Here is a 14,549-nt window from a genome sequence, read left to right on the forward strand (position 1 = left end):
AACAGTGATGTGGACTAAAAATATTAATAATGAGGGTGTAGGACACGCGCTGTAGAGAGTGTGGGCGGGAGAGTGGAATAGTTGGTATTAACACCACCACTAATTATAATGTTCGCTTCGTCATGTCTGACTAATACTCATTTAATTAAAAGCTAAGAAAAAAAATAATTTCAGTTAAATTTCAAAAAGTTTCTCGTACTATTATTTCACTGGATTCCTATTAAAGCCTCTTGACTCAGAAAGAGGTATTGCAATCTCATTAAAATAGAGAGAGAGAGAAGAGAGAGAGCAGACAGACATCTCTTTTGTTTTTGCTTGAGGACACTTGCTCTGCTTCTGTCTCTGTCTCCTCCGTGTATCTTTTGTCTTCTAAAAAGATGTAAAGATTTGTAATAATCTCCATAGATTTTCTCTCTTTGTCTCTCCTCTCTCGCCGTCTCCACAAAACTTGAGCTTTTCTCCAAGCTCTCTCATACTAAAGGTAAACTATTCATTCAGACTCTCTTAAGATTTCAAAGTCTATAATCTTTTTTGGCTTTTCTTCACTGTCTTTCACAAGTTGTGGTTCTGTCACAAATGGGTTTTTGTAAAACTATTATCTTCCAATCTTAGTGTGGAAAACCTCACGAGATTTCACGGAATCTACTAACAGAGTTTGTCTCATCTTCATTATTGTTGTTGTTGGTGGTGTGGCGGTGCGACACTGTTCGACGCTGTTCTCAGCGGCAAATTTGGCATATTATCATTATTTTATTTTTTATACTAAAGTACAGTGTATTCGATGTGTTACATTTTAGATTCCATCTTTGACCAATGATATCTTCTTGTATCAAAGTTTTTTTTTTATTTTATTACTTTATATTTCTTTTTCACTTTGACAGCTCCTTCTAAGTTCATGGATTCCTTTATGCAAAATAGAGAGAATCTCATGTCAACTCTTAGAGAGAAAAAAAAGAGAAAAGAATTAAAACAGTTGCTCAGAATATATCTTTTTAGTTTTGATTTTCACTAGTTAAACAGTTACGAATCTGTTCTTCTTACTTCTGTTTATCTCTTGTTGAGAATGACCAGAGAAAGGAGCAGAGAGAATATTAGCTTGTGGTCTCTCTTTATCTATCTTCTCTAGATTCCCCTTCTTCTGTCTAGTTACTTAGTGGCCAAGATTCACTTATTTTGACTCTGCAGGCAAAATCTCCTGATATCTTATCTTCTTGCAACTTGTTGAGAGCTGCTTTGTCTTCTTCTGTGTCTTGTTGATATATATAAACAAGTTCTTCTGATTAACTTCAGAACGTGTGAAAGAGCTTAAAAATTTATGGCTAAAGTTTACTGGCCTTATTTCGATCCTGAATATGAGAACTTGAGCTCCAGAATAAATCCTCCAAGGTAATAATATAAATCACCAACTCCTTTAACGTTATCACATACTTAAGGCTCATTCTTTTCAATGTTGTTGTTGCAGTGTTTCTATAGACAACACTAGCTGCAAAGAATGCACTCTTGTCAAGGTAAATCATCTTTCCTTTTCTGATTAACTCCATTTGATGATTGTCAGTAAAATTTTATGTGGTGAGTGTAATTATTAATAGGTTGATAGTATGAACAAACCTGGTATACTACTTGAAGTTGTGCAAGTTCTAACCGATCTTGATCTCATAATCACCAAAGCATACATCTCTTCTGATGGTGGATGGTTCATGGACGGTAAATAACTACACATTTTTTTACACATTCACAACAACAACTAGAAAACATCTCATTTGATACCATTTTTTTCCATCTTAAATAGTATTCCATGTCACTGATCAACAAGGAAACAAAATTACTGATAGCAAAACCATTGATTACATCGAGAAGGTAATGTAATTACAAAAACTCTAAATATATGGTTTTGTTTAATTTATATATGATTCTTGTGTTTCTTGTTAGGTGTTAGGACCAAAGGGCCATGCAACGTCTTCACAAAACACTTGGCCAGGTAAAAGAGTCGGTGTCCATTCACTAGGCGACCACACATCGATCGAGATCATTGCTCGTGACCGCCCTGGTCTCTTGTCCGAGATCTCAGCTGTGCTAGCAGACCTCCACTTCAACGTGGCGGCAGCTGAAGCATGGACTCATAACCGTAGGATCGCTTGTGTCCTCTACGTGAATGATAACGAGACCTCTAGAGCCGTTGATGATCCGGAAAGATTGTCTGCGATGGAAGAGCAGCTCAACCTTGTGATACGCGGGTGTGAGCAAGAAGACGAGAAAGTTGCTAGGACGAGTCTCTCCATTGGTTCAACTCATGTCGACCGTAGGCTTCATCAGATGCTTTTCGCTGATAGAGACTATGAAGCAGTGACGACTAAGGTTGATGCTTGCCCTGGACTCGACCCAAAGATCACGGTTGAGCATTGTGAAGAGAAAGGTTACTCTGTGATAAGCGTGAGCTGTGAGGATCGAGCTAAGCTCATGTTCGACATTGTATGCACGCTCACGGACATGCAGTACATTGTGTTTCACGCTACGATTTCTTCCAACGGTCCTCATGCCTCTCAGGAGTATTTCATCAGACACAAAGATGGTTGCACTCTTGACTCGGAAGGAGAGAAAGAGAGAGTAATTAAATGCCTAGAAGCTGCAATTCATAGAAGAGTCAGCGAGGTAAGAAGCTTAATACAACTCTTCAAATCTTCCTTTGATGTTTCTTGCACTAGAAGTAACAGTTCCTTGAATTATTGTCTGAAACTCAATTCAGTAAGGTAAGTTAACCCTTAAACACACACCTTTTGGTGTTTCTTGCGTTAGGAGTAACAGTCCCCTAAGTTATTGTCTGAAACTCAATTCAGTTAGGTAAGTTAACCCATAAGCACACACATCTTCTTTTAGTGTTTCTTGCACTAGAAGTGTTCCTTAAGTTATTGTCTGAAACTCGATTCGGTGAGGTAAGTTAACCCTTAAACACACACATCTTCTTTTGATGTTTCTTGCACCATAAGCAACAGTTCCTAAAGTTATTGTCTAACACTCAGTAAGTTAACCCTTAAACACACACACATCTTCTTTTAATGTTTCTTGCACTAGAAGTAACAGTTCCTTAAGTTATTGTCTGAAACTCAATTCAGTGAGGTAAGTTAACCCTTAAACACACTGCACAAACATCTTCTTTTAGTGTTTCTTGCGTTAAGCAACAATTTCTTAAATTATTGTTTGAAATTCAATTCTAGGGCTGGAGTTTAGAGCTATGTGCAAAGGACAGAGTTGGACTTTTGTCGGAAGTGACTAGGATTCTGAGAGAGCATGGTCTTTCAGTGACGAGAGCTGGTGTGACAACAGTAGGAGAACAAGCGGTTAACGTTTTCTATGTGAGAGATGCTTCAGGAAATCCAGTGGACGTGAAGACGATAGATGCGTTACGTGGAGAGATCGGACACAGTATGATGGTTAACGTGAAGAACAAGGTACCAAGCAGAAGAAGGAAAGAAGAAGGCCAAGCTGGAACAGGAGGAGGATGGGCCAAAACCAGTTTCTTCTTTGGGAATTTGCTGGAAAAGTTCTTGCCTTGAGAGACAAGGTAACTTATATATAAATGTTATAAAATTTGTGTGGATAAAATGTATTGTAAACTGTGTATTATGTATGATCTAGAACGTTTAGTAGAGTGTCTTGACTTGGTCAGGATTTTGGTTTTACTTAGTCATATATTATGACCGTGAAGTGCACCGTTTGAAGTTTGAACATGTCTATAGTAGAATAATATGAAACTTTTCCTTGGAAGATTTGCTTTTGTATATGAAACTGTCCTTCTGACCTTGTTGTCTTTGAATGTATAATGTCTATGTGTTGAGATTTTTCAAAATTATAATGTAATTTTTTTTTCTGAGGAACATATGTTGTGATTCAATTACTAAATTGGTCCATGGACTTGGTCATGACAATGACGATTAAGTAATTAACAAAGCATAACTATAATATTACATATACTTTAACTACTTAAAAGGTGATAAATAAGTTACCTGTGAATGTTTTGTTCTTAATTACTAAAAGTTTTTTTTTTGACTAATAAGTACTAGAAGTTTATGGATCAAAGTTTCTAATTCCTCCAAGTCCTAAGCTACATTATGCATTATTAGTTTCACCTCAAACGTCTTTCAATCTAGATATTGTTTTTGTTATACTCCAAATAAAATTCAATATTTCTGTTATCAAAATTTGAAACTGAAATAAGTAGTAAGCATAATTATTTCATTTTTTATCAAATGAATATCTCTGATAAAACAATAAGGTTGATATGGCTAGGCCCTTGAAATGGGGAAAAGACTAATGGAGAGTAGATGTGGAAAATTGGTAAAGCAATAGAAGAAAACGGCATGGAGTGCGGCTTAGGCTAACAGCCTAGCTATATCTTCGTCTAAAGTAAACTATGCACGAAACAAGGGAAAAAGTAAACGTCTTGCTGTTTCAATGTCCTTTATAAATTAATACTGTGATTACTTCGTCCATAATATCCATGTATTTTTAAGCAATACTTTTTTTTTTGTAAAAATAAGGGTTAAACCCGGGTTAATAATGACACAAGCCTAACTCCCGGGTGGAGATACAGCGCACGGATAGATTCTCTCCTGGGCATTCAAATGAGTCGAAAGCAATAACTCATATCCGTGTGGTCGGTGGAGTTTGAACCTGGGTTCACCTTATTGAGTTTTCTCAATTCCCTCAAGCGCCACTAGACCACCACCACTAGTTATTTTTAAGCAATACTTAAAAGTATTAAACCTCGTTGCGTGATCCACCTACAAAAGAATTATATACTTCTTCTCGCAGAAACAATCATATGTATGTATTCAAGCAGAAAATGCTTATTAAGCGTAACAATGTTTAGTTTCAAAAAAAAAAACAATCAATACAATACAATACGTTTTATGTTTAAGATTCAGGTTACGTATTTTCTTTACATTATGGAAAATAATAATGTTAGTGCCTTTTCAATATTATATAATATATACATCTGTTCTTGAATCTTGAATAATTTTGTTGGTTGTTAGTGTTACCTGTGGATACAAACAAAACAAACCGGTGAATTGATGTCATGAAAATATCACTATAGCTAGTAACTTATGGTAACTTTGGTTGATAACACAACTTGGAAGAATGAAGTATTGGTGGTTCATGTCTGGAAAAAACGTGCTTACCAACCCATAGGCTTCATGAGTCAAGAGCATCAAGATGCATGTAGTTCTCGCGTGTTGCATTCTTTACTCTGTTCTTAATTATATGGATCTTATTTTTCTTATTTATTAAGGTCAAACATAATTGTGAAACTTCCTTGGTTTAGTAGTTTAATCAAGGGTTTATTAATTACATCAAGAAGTTTAAATTTCAATTTCTGAAATTTGTGAATTATGCAGAATATTAAAGGAAAATTACAAAAAATCTTTAAAATAGCGTAAGAAATACTTTTATGAACAAATTTCATAGGACAACTCAAGATGATACAGTCAAACGTAAATTCTCGTCCAAAGCAAGTAGAATTGTCGGATGTAACACCATCTATATAATGTTTATTATAATTTGCTATATCTATCATTAATCAGTGTTGAAAATATCAAATATAAAATTTTGGCGATTAGTTTTTGATGTTAAATTTTTGGTTAATTTCTATTTTCTATTTTAAGAGTTGAACTTGCAACATCTTTTTTAGTAATCAATCAAACTTTTTTTTTTTGAAAAAAGTAATCAATCAAACTTTCAGATTGGATATCTATATAGAACAAATATTTTTCCGAGCCTTCTAACTAATTGATGAATTGGGTTTGTTAGAACTCTATAAACAACAGAAAAGATGACAGAATTGTAATGTACAAATATAGAGAATTGAATATCTTACATAACTAAAATGAAAATTATATCAAAGTGAGAAAAAATAATATAATAGGAGAAACGAGATATCTTTTTCTTTTAACTCAAAATATGTTAAATGCGACGATTTAATAATATAATGAGTCTTAAGCAGTGTTTTGAAAATCGGATCGGACCGGCCGGTCGAACCGGTCCGACCGTAACTCGCTAAAGAAGCCGAGTCCGGTTCGGTTTAAAACCCGAATTTGATAAAAACCAGTAAAACCGGCTGAAACCCGGTAAAACCGATGACCCGGTTTAACTTTAAAACCCGGTTCTTAAAAATTAACATATAGTTAAGTGTTTTTAATTATTACTATCTAAATTTTAATATTTTATAATTAGTGTTCAACTATCACTATTTAGTTGATTTTTATTTTTCTAAGAAAAAATGTGAAAAATATATTTTTGACTCTCATATACTATTTTTATTTTACCATATTCTTAAAATTTGATATGTTAGTTGTAAAAATAAATAAATATGATTGTTTTAGCTGTAAATCATTTGTGTTTTTTTTAATTTTTAGTTTACATAGTAATCAGATTTATGTTTGTTGTTTATTTTGAGTTAATAAAAAAGAATAAAAAAGAATAGAGAAAGTATTATATGTAGAAGTAAAGTTTATATAGTATAAATATATAATTATATATATTTTTATAAAAAACCCGATTCGACCGGTTGAACCGGTCTAACCAGTCAACCAGTAGTTTTACCGAGTCGGTATCCGGTCCGATTTTCAAAACATTGGTCTTAAGATACAATTGCAAAAAGATCTTCTAATCTGTGTCATTCTGTTAAAAGTTTAACAAAACTAATTTTGTGTATATTTTCAAACTCAAAATAAAAATCTAAGAGAAAAAATATATGAAGGATTGTACGTTTTGCTTTTTTTTTTTTTGACAACATTTAACTATCTATATAGATTCCACCGGATTGGAAAGCCAAGCCGGAGGTATCGAATCAACATATAACATAGCTGATGGTGAAATCCTTGCTCCATGAGCAAGCTTGTCCGCCATTGTGTTTTGCGCCCTTGGAATATGTCGAATCTTAAAATTAGGGAAGAAAGTCTTACTTTGGCGAAATTCCTCCATATGCGTAGTAAATGCTGGCCATTCTTCGGGTGAGGACACCATCGTCACCAATTGAGAACAATCTGTAGCAAAAACCACATCTGAGAACTGCAGGGTCTTCATGCACTTCATTGCCCAAATCAGCACTTCACATTCTACATGTAATGGAGATAGACTACGTCGGAGATTCATTGCCCCCATCATCTTGTCCTCTGAATCTATCTTTCGGCAATACTACCCCTGTCCAGTAAAGATATCTTGTTCTTTCCAAGATCCATCAACAAAACATACTCTGGTTGTGCCCAAAGTTTGCCAATCGTTGGTAGGCTAAACATTTCCGTGGGTCTTTGGTATCAATAATTGTGCCTCCGTCCATAGCGTTTCCTCGAGATCCGCTATCCTCAGTACGTTTTGCTCAAACCGAATGAGTTAAACCCATGTCCCCATTTAACTTGAACAAATGGGCACGTTATTAAATGGAGACACTAACGTCACAATCCTAGCAATAAAAGAAATTTGATTTCCATGACTAAAGATTCGAGACGATAACATACTAAGTCATGATGTTGCATTGACCAAATCAAAACCAACAATATACGCTAACTTAGTTTATATTTTAAATTTAACCAAATATCAAAATATTATAAGATTTAAAACATATGTTAAACTTTCTATTTAACCAAATATATATCTTTATTAATTTTTATGTCACTTATTTTAAATTTCCATTTTTCATTTAAAACTCTGATTTTGACCAACAAATACAATATTTCATAGTGTTCAGGTGAATTGTGTCCAAATTTCAGTCAATTCGGCAGATATCATCCTTAAAAATCCATCAAAAAATAATCTACACCACTTTATCAAAAACAAACGAATAAATGATCTTATTATATAAATTTCTGCTCCTATAAAAATCCCTAAAGTCCTACAAGTATATATTCCACCAAAACCATGGAACAATCATATGATAAAAAAAAATCTGTATTGTCAATTTTTCTAATTAAATTTTAATTTGCTTTCCCGAAACTCTTGTGTTATTATTTCTGATATTTTATATTACATTTATGATCATGAAAAGAAAATAAATGTAAAGAAAAGTATGTGACATAACCGTTAAATATTCGACACGTGTCATGTAGAGGTTGTCCGTAAGTTAACTCTTTGTCTGTTACCCTTTTATAACAAAAACTCGTTGTCTATCTCTCTTTCTCCTCTCGTTATCATCTCACGCTTTAGTTTATTTGAAAGAGCAACGAAGGTAAGATAGAAACAGTCCAAAGTTTCAATCTTTAGCTTCATTTTTGTAATTTTCCTACCTTCTTCGTCTTTCGAGGCTCTGTTTTTTCTTTAATATTCTCAGGTTTCTTCTATTTGTGGTGGTACAGAATCAAGAAACGTCTTTCAGGAAATATTAAAAGATGGTGAGCCAAGAAGGGTCGGCAACACTTAACCGATGCTTCGAGAAGATGAAGGAGATCAATATGGAAAGAATTGTGTTCACTGGGTGGAAAGATATCCCTGCTGAGCTTCTGATGAGGATCTTAAACCTTGTTGATGATCGGACGGTCATCATTGCTTCTGGTGTTTGCAGTGGCTGGAGAGATGCTATTTCCTTTGGTCTCACTCGTCTCTCCCTCTCTTGGTTTGTATACATACCTTCTTCTTCTTTGTTGATGGCTGATATGTTGACGGGAAGTAGACATTGGGCGTTTTTAACCAAACCCAAAATGTAAATCGAATCCAAACCGAAAGCCAAAATCCAACTTGAACCGTTATAAAAAAATATTCAAGAACAATAATAATGTTAGTCCGAACTAGAATTTAAAAATAACCTAAATTGTTAATTTATTAGTATATTTATATATGTTAAGATAATTTAGATATTTTGTTATATTTTTTAAAAAATTGGTTATTTCAAATATTTTTAGTTAAGTTAGGCAGTTAAACTAGTTTTTTTTTTTTTAACAACCAAAGTTAAACTAGTTTTTAATTAGATTTTTAATGTTTTTGGTTAATTTCATTATTTTTTAAAAAAAATTGGGCGGTTTCATATTTATAACCTGATTCGAACTGAAGAGAACAGAACCCAGAAATTAGTAAAAAACTTGAATAGGATTTATGAGCATGGTATCAAAAATCTGAAAATCCGAATAACCTTGATCAAATCTGAATGTGACACCAAAGGCCCATTGCTTAGTTGAAAGTATCAAACTTTGTTGTTGATTGATCACTGATCAGATTTTGTTGTGAGATTGTGAGAACAGTTTTTTGATATGATGGTTTCAATTTCAAGATTACGATTTGTATATGTACCAAGAATGTGATTTATAGGGTTTGGTTTTATGTTTGACTTGTTTGTATCTTCAGGTGCAAGAAGAACGCGAACAGTTTGGTTCTGTCTCTTGCTCCAAAACTCGTTAACCTTCAGACTCTGGTACTGAGACAGGACAGCCCTCAGCTTGAGGACAACGCAGTGGAAGCTATAGCGAATCACTGTCACGAGCTACAAGATCTTGACCTTAGCAAAAGCTTGAAACTCACTGACCATTCCCTCTATGCTCTGGCTCGCGGCTGCACTAACCTCACTAAACTCAACCTTAGCGGCTGCACGTCATTCAGCGACACTGCTTTGGCCTATTTGACAAGGGTTTGCCGGAAGCTCAAAGTTCTAAATCTTTGTGGCTGTGTTGAAGCTGTATCTGACAATGCATTGCAGGTGCCCTTTTAAACACTGAACTTTCTAAAGTCTTTGTATCAGTAACCGAAACAAGAATCCAAACCTTTGTACAGGCTATTGGAGAAAACTGCAGTCAGATGCAATCACTAAACTTGGGATGGTGTGAGAATGTAAGTGATGATGGAGTCATGAGTTTATCTTATGGCTGTCCTGATCTAAGAACCCTTGATCTTTGTGGATGTGTTCTTATTACAGGTAAAGTTTAAGACAGCTTTTACAAAACTTGAATCAGTCTTGAGACATTTGTGTTGTTGTTGTTGTTGTAGATGAGAGTGTGGTGGCTTTGGCGAATAAGTGTGTACACTTGAGGTCATTGGGGCTATACTATTGCAGGAACATAACTGACAGAGCAATGTACTCACTGGCTCAGAGTGGAGTGAAGAACAAGCACGATATGAGGCGGTCGGTTAAGAAAGGCAAGTTCGATGAAGAAGGACTAAGAAGCCTCAACATTAGCCAATGTACTTACCTTACACCTTCAGCTGTTCAAGCTGTCTGCGATACATTCCCTGCGCTCCACACTTGTTCCGGCAGGCATTCGCTTGTCATGAGTGGTTGTCTGAATTTAACATCGGTTCACTGTGCATGTATCCTCCAGACCCACCGCACCCACACAGCTTACCCTCACCCGGCTCATTGAACCAGTGTCTAAGGCATAAGGGTCTCTTCTTTGGTATTTGTACATATAAGCCTAAAATTAAAAGAAAAAAAAAATATAAGCTTGTCTGTTTGAGGTTTATCTTCACATCTCAAGATTTTACAACCTTAAAATGATTACAAGGTTCTTTACTTTGTTTTACAATATTTGTATAACTTTGATGATCCATCACTCATCATCAGATAATAACGAATAACTCAAATAATAAGAGGCTACATATGACAGTAGCAGTCCTCTTTCAGTTTATCTTTCTCTCATGAATCACTACTGAAACGCACGTTGCCTGTATGATGATGGATTCTCCTCTGGAAGATTTAGTATTTGCTGTATCTGGTGATGAGCCTACGCAAAAAAAAAAAAAAAAAAGAGGAAAAACCATTAACACAGCAAATTTACTAGATGAGTATATGCAGAGTTATCAAACTTAACAAGCTTGATACGCCCTTTGTTCTGCGCAACAACATCAGTTACTTCTTCATCTTATTGTCTGTAAAAACCCGTCATTTATAGTATCATCATTTTGGCCACTACTATGGTGCATTCGAACCAGACAACTGAGTCTTCATGACACGATCAATCAAACCATGTTTTTCCCTAGAATTTACCCCAGAAACAAACAGCTATGCAACAAAGCCGTGTACAGAACAGCATAGTCCATGAAGAAGCGACAAACATAATTTAGTCAAGAGCTTCTTGCCGGGAGAACTCCACATAAAAGCCGAGCCCTACATTCCAGGAATATGTGCCTTGTATCTGGCCTGAACTCATATACTCAAACCAAGTGTAAGAAAAGAAGAAGAGAAAATCAGAAAGCAAGCCTGGTATGGTATATCATACCACCTCCACAGAACATAGTGAAAGTACACACTACTTGAATTGCACAAGCGGTTATGTACTATTTGTGAAAACGCAGTAAACTCAGTATGGAGACAGTGCAAGACTTACACTTGAGCTTGCATGTAAGCTTCTGAACCAAGGTTGACCATCGTATTGAGACTATTTAATACACCATTTTTCTTCAGATTTTTTAGGTTTTTTCGCAAATCAGAGCTAAAGTGGGAGCAGCCTTTAAGGGTAAAAAAAAGAATTTCCAACCAAAACAGAGCTACCTAGAACAGCAAAGTATTGCGAAAGACCAAATCAAGAACAGTTCCTCTGAATTACAAACAAACTCAAAACCAAATGGAGAAGATACTAACAAAACAAGACGGATCAGCTTACATTTTGAGTAGCAAGAGACCTTCCTTTTCTATACAAAAGATACAGTACTTTTTCTTCTTCAAAGATCTTGTCCCTGGAAAAACCAACAAATACAGAAGAGAACACAACAAATGCAGAAGGGGCCTCCAATAATCATTGACTATCTCAAAGGACAAAGTCGTGCAATTGGAACCATAGAAACAGAGAGAAAAACCCATCAAATAAAAATTTCTGCAATCGTCAAGTTCGAAACTGCAACCCAATTCGCAATGATGACAACGGAAGATAAAGAGTACATAAAAATAAAGAGCAAAACACTTAAATTACACAACACCGAAATTGATAAAAGGGAAAACAGTTCTAAGAGAACCAGTTTAGTCGACTTCCTCAATCTTGGGACCAGCACCTCCAGAAGCAGGTGGAGCTTCATCATCAGCAGGACCTGCTTCACCACCAGCTCCTTGATACATCTTAGCAATGATGGGGTTGCACACACTCTCCAACTCCTTCATCTTGTCTTCAAACTCGTCTGCTTCAGCCGTTTGGTTACCATCAAGCCACTGGATCGCCTCCTCAACCGAATCCTCAATCTTCTTCTTGTCAGCAGCAGGAAGCTTCTCACCAATCTTGTCGTCACGGATGGTGTTCCTCATGTTGTAAGCATAGTTCTCAAGAGCATTCTTGGCTTCGACCTTCTTCTTGTGCTCCTCATCCTCAGACTTGTACTTCTCAGCTTCTTGCACCATCTTCTCGATCTCGTCCTTAGACAAGCGACCCTTGTCGTTGGTGATCGTGATCTTGTTCTTTTGGCCAGTGGTCTTGTCCTCTGCAGAGACGTTGAGGATGCCGTTAGCGTCAATGTCGAAACAGACTGTGATCTGAGGGACACCACGTGGAGCAGGAGGGATGCCAGAGAGCTCAAACTTTCCAAGGAGGTTGTTGTCCTTGGTCCTAGCCCTCTCACCTTCGTAGACCTGGATCAACACGCCCGGCTGGTTGTCAGAGTAGGTGGAGAACACCTGCTCCTTCTTGGTCGGTATCGTCGTGTTCCTCTGGATCAACGTGGTCATAACCCCACCCGCGGTCTCAAGACCAAGAGAGAGAGGAGTCACGTCCAAGAGAAGAAGATCCTGCACCTTCTCGTTCCCTTCCCCGCTAAGAATCGCACCCTGAACCGCAGCACCGTAAGCCACAGCCTCGTCAGGGTTAATGGACTTGCAAAGCTCTTTCCCGTTGAAGAAATCTTGAAGAAGCTGCTGGACTTTCGGGATACGCGTGGAGCCACCAACGAGGACAACGTCGTGGACCGTACTCTTGTCCATCTTTGCATCGCGGAGACACTTCTCAACAGGCTCCATACACTTCCTGAAAAGATCCATGTTGAGCTCCTCGAACCTAGCGCGGGTGAGCGCAGAGTAGAAGTCAATCCCCTCGAACAAAGAGTCAATCTCGATGGTGGTTTGAGCGGTGGAAGAGAGAGTCCTCTTCGCTCTCTCACAAGCCGTCCTCAACCTTCTCAAAGCTCTAGGGTTACCGCTAATGTCCTTCTTGCTCTTCCTCTTGAACTCTTGCACGAAATGGTTAACCATCCTGTTATCAAAATCCTCCCCGCCGAGATGAGTGTCTCCAGCAGTAGCCTTAACCTCGAAGATCCCTTCCTCAATGGTGAGAAGAGAGACGTCGAAAGTCCCGCCGCCGAGATCAAAGATCAACACGTTCTTCTCCCCGACGCTCGTCGCCTTCTTGTCGAGACCATAGGCGATTGCAGCCGCCGTCGGCTCGTTGATGATGCGCATGACGTTCAAACCGGCGATCACGCCGGCGTCCTTAGTCGCCTGACGCTGAGAGTCGTTGAAGTAGGCGGGAACAGTGACGACGGCGTTTTTGATGGTGACGCCGAGGTAAGCCTCGGCGATCTCGCGCATCTTGATGAGAACCATGGAGGAGATCTCCTCGGCGGCGAACTGCTTCTCTTCTCCTTTGTAACTGACTACGATCATGGGCTTGTCGGCAGGCCCAGGGATGATCTTAAAGGGCCATAGCTTCATGTCGCTCTGGACTGATGAGTCAGAGAATCTTCTACCGATCAATCTCTTCGCATCTGTCACAGTTAAAAAAAAACAGTTAATTGGATCCGATAAAAACATCACAGATCTAGGATTACAGAATATTCTATTAAGATTCGTTCCTATAAAACTAAGATCGGAGAGTTAGAGCGTTACGTACCGAAGACGGTGTTGATGGGGTTCATGGCGACTTGATTTTTGGCGGCATCACCAATCAACCTCTCGGAGTCGGTGAAGGCGACGTAAGAAGGAGTCGTCCGGTTACCTTGATCATTGGCGATGATCTCGACGCGATCGTGTTGCCACACTCCGACGCACGAGTAGGTCGTGCCCAGATCGATTCCGATCGCTGGACCTTCTCCTTTACCACTAGACATTATCACAGAATAAATTCAGAGGAAAAGAAAAAGCTTTCGGCGGCGTTGAGATGAGCCAATTAGGTTTGAGTTTTAAGGTGTGAGAAAGAGAGAGGGGGGAGAGAGGGCATTATATAGGACACGGCTTCATGTTTCCAGAATGTTCTTGATGCATTTTTTCCTTTTTTTTCAGTTAGGAATAATAGAAAATTGCCACAAAAGCTTGCATATGTTTTTTAAAGAATAGATTAATGATTTTTTATTTCACTAATAATATTTTTTCAATACACTGGATCAACTCATCATCCTATGTTAGTCGGCAAAAAAACAAAAAATACAAAAATAGCACAGAACCAAGTTTTTGTCACAAAAATAACATCACAAAAAGAAAAATAATTAAAATAAATTTTATTGAAGAGTAAATATGCATTTATAACCTTTGGGTTAACTAATTTACGACTTAGAGTTTAGAGTTAAGGAGTGGGATTTTAGTAATGTGTTCAAATATTTAAAATAAAAAATAAATATTAAATTTTTCAAAACAAAAATATGCTATTTTGGTCATTTTATTT

General features: G+C 37.2%; 3 protein-coding genes across 5 annotated transcripts; 2 read left to right on the forward strand and 1 right to left on the reverse strand.

The window, feature by feature from the left end:
• Nucleotides 1-250: 250 nt before the first annotated feature.
• LOC108817832 (ACT domain-containing protein ACR3) lies at nt 251-3,805 on the forward strand. 2 transcript variants are annotated; one of them, XM_018590642.2, is made up of 7 exons: nt 251-481; nt 1,186-1,386; nt 1,463-1,508; nt 1,590-1,704; nt 1,790-1,857; nt 1,930-2,649; nt 3,213-3,805. In XM_018590642.2, exons 2-7 carry the CDS (start codon nt 1,316-1,318, stop codon nt 3,549-3,551), a joined length of 1,359 nt encoding a protein of 452 aa, XP_018446144.2. In that variant the 5' UTR covers nt 251-481; nt 1,186-1,315; the 3' UTR covers nt 3,552-3,805. The 2 variants fall into 2 exon arrangements, with proteins under 2 accessions (XP_018446144.2, XP_056846781.1); XM_056990801.1 differs by having other exon boundaries at nt 1,291-1,386.
• Nucleotides 3,806-8,140: 4,335 nt separating this feature from the next.
• LOC108817317 (F-box protein SKP2B) lies at nt 8,141-10,730 on the forward strand. Of its 2 annotated transcripts, XM_018589973.2 has the most exons (5): nt 8,141-8,218; nt 8,346-8,602; nt 9,328-9,676; nt 9,751-9,892; nt 9,964-10,730. In XM_018589973.2, the coding sequence occupies exons 2-5, from the start codon at nt 8,379-8,381 to the stop codon at nt 10,335-10,337; spliced, it is 1,089 nt and encodes a 362-aa protein (XP_018445475.1). In that variant the 5' UTR covers nt 8,141-8,218; nt 8,346-8,378; the 3' UTR covers nt 10,338-10,730. The 2 variants fall into 2 exon arrangements, with proteins under 2 accessions (XP_018445475.1, XP_056847251.1); XM_056991271.1 differs by lacking the exon at nt 8,141-8,218 and having other exon boundaries at nt 8,229-8,602.
• Nucleotides 10,731-11,758: 1,028 nt separating this feature from the next.
• Nucleotides 11,759-14,091, reverse strand: LOC108817316 (heat shock 70 kDa protein 1). The gene is made up of 2 exons (XM_018589972.2): nt 13,782-14,091; nt 11,759-13,656 (listed from the first exon to the last, which is right to left on the reverse strand). Exons 1-2 carry the CDS (start codon nt 13,996-13,998, stop codon nt 11,930-11,932), a joined length of 1,944 nt encoding a protein of 647 aa, XP_018445474.1. The 5' UTR covers nt 13,999-14,091; the 3' UTR covers nt 11,759-11,929.
• Between the last annotated feature and the right edge of the window lie 458 nt (nt 14,092-14,549).

Source organism: Raphanus sativus, chromosome 7 (assembly GCF_000801105.2).
Source record: "Raphanus sativus cultivar WK10039 chromosome 7, ASM80110v3, whole genome shotgun sequence".
In the NCBI taxonomy this organism is placed as follows: domain Eukaryota; kingdom Viridiplantae; phylum Streptophyta; class Magnoliopsida; order Brassicales; family Brassicaceae; genus Raphanus; species Raphanus sativus.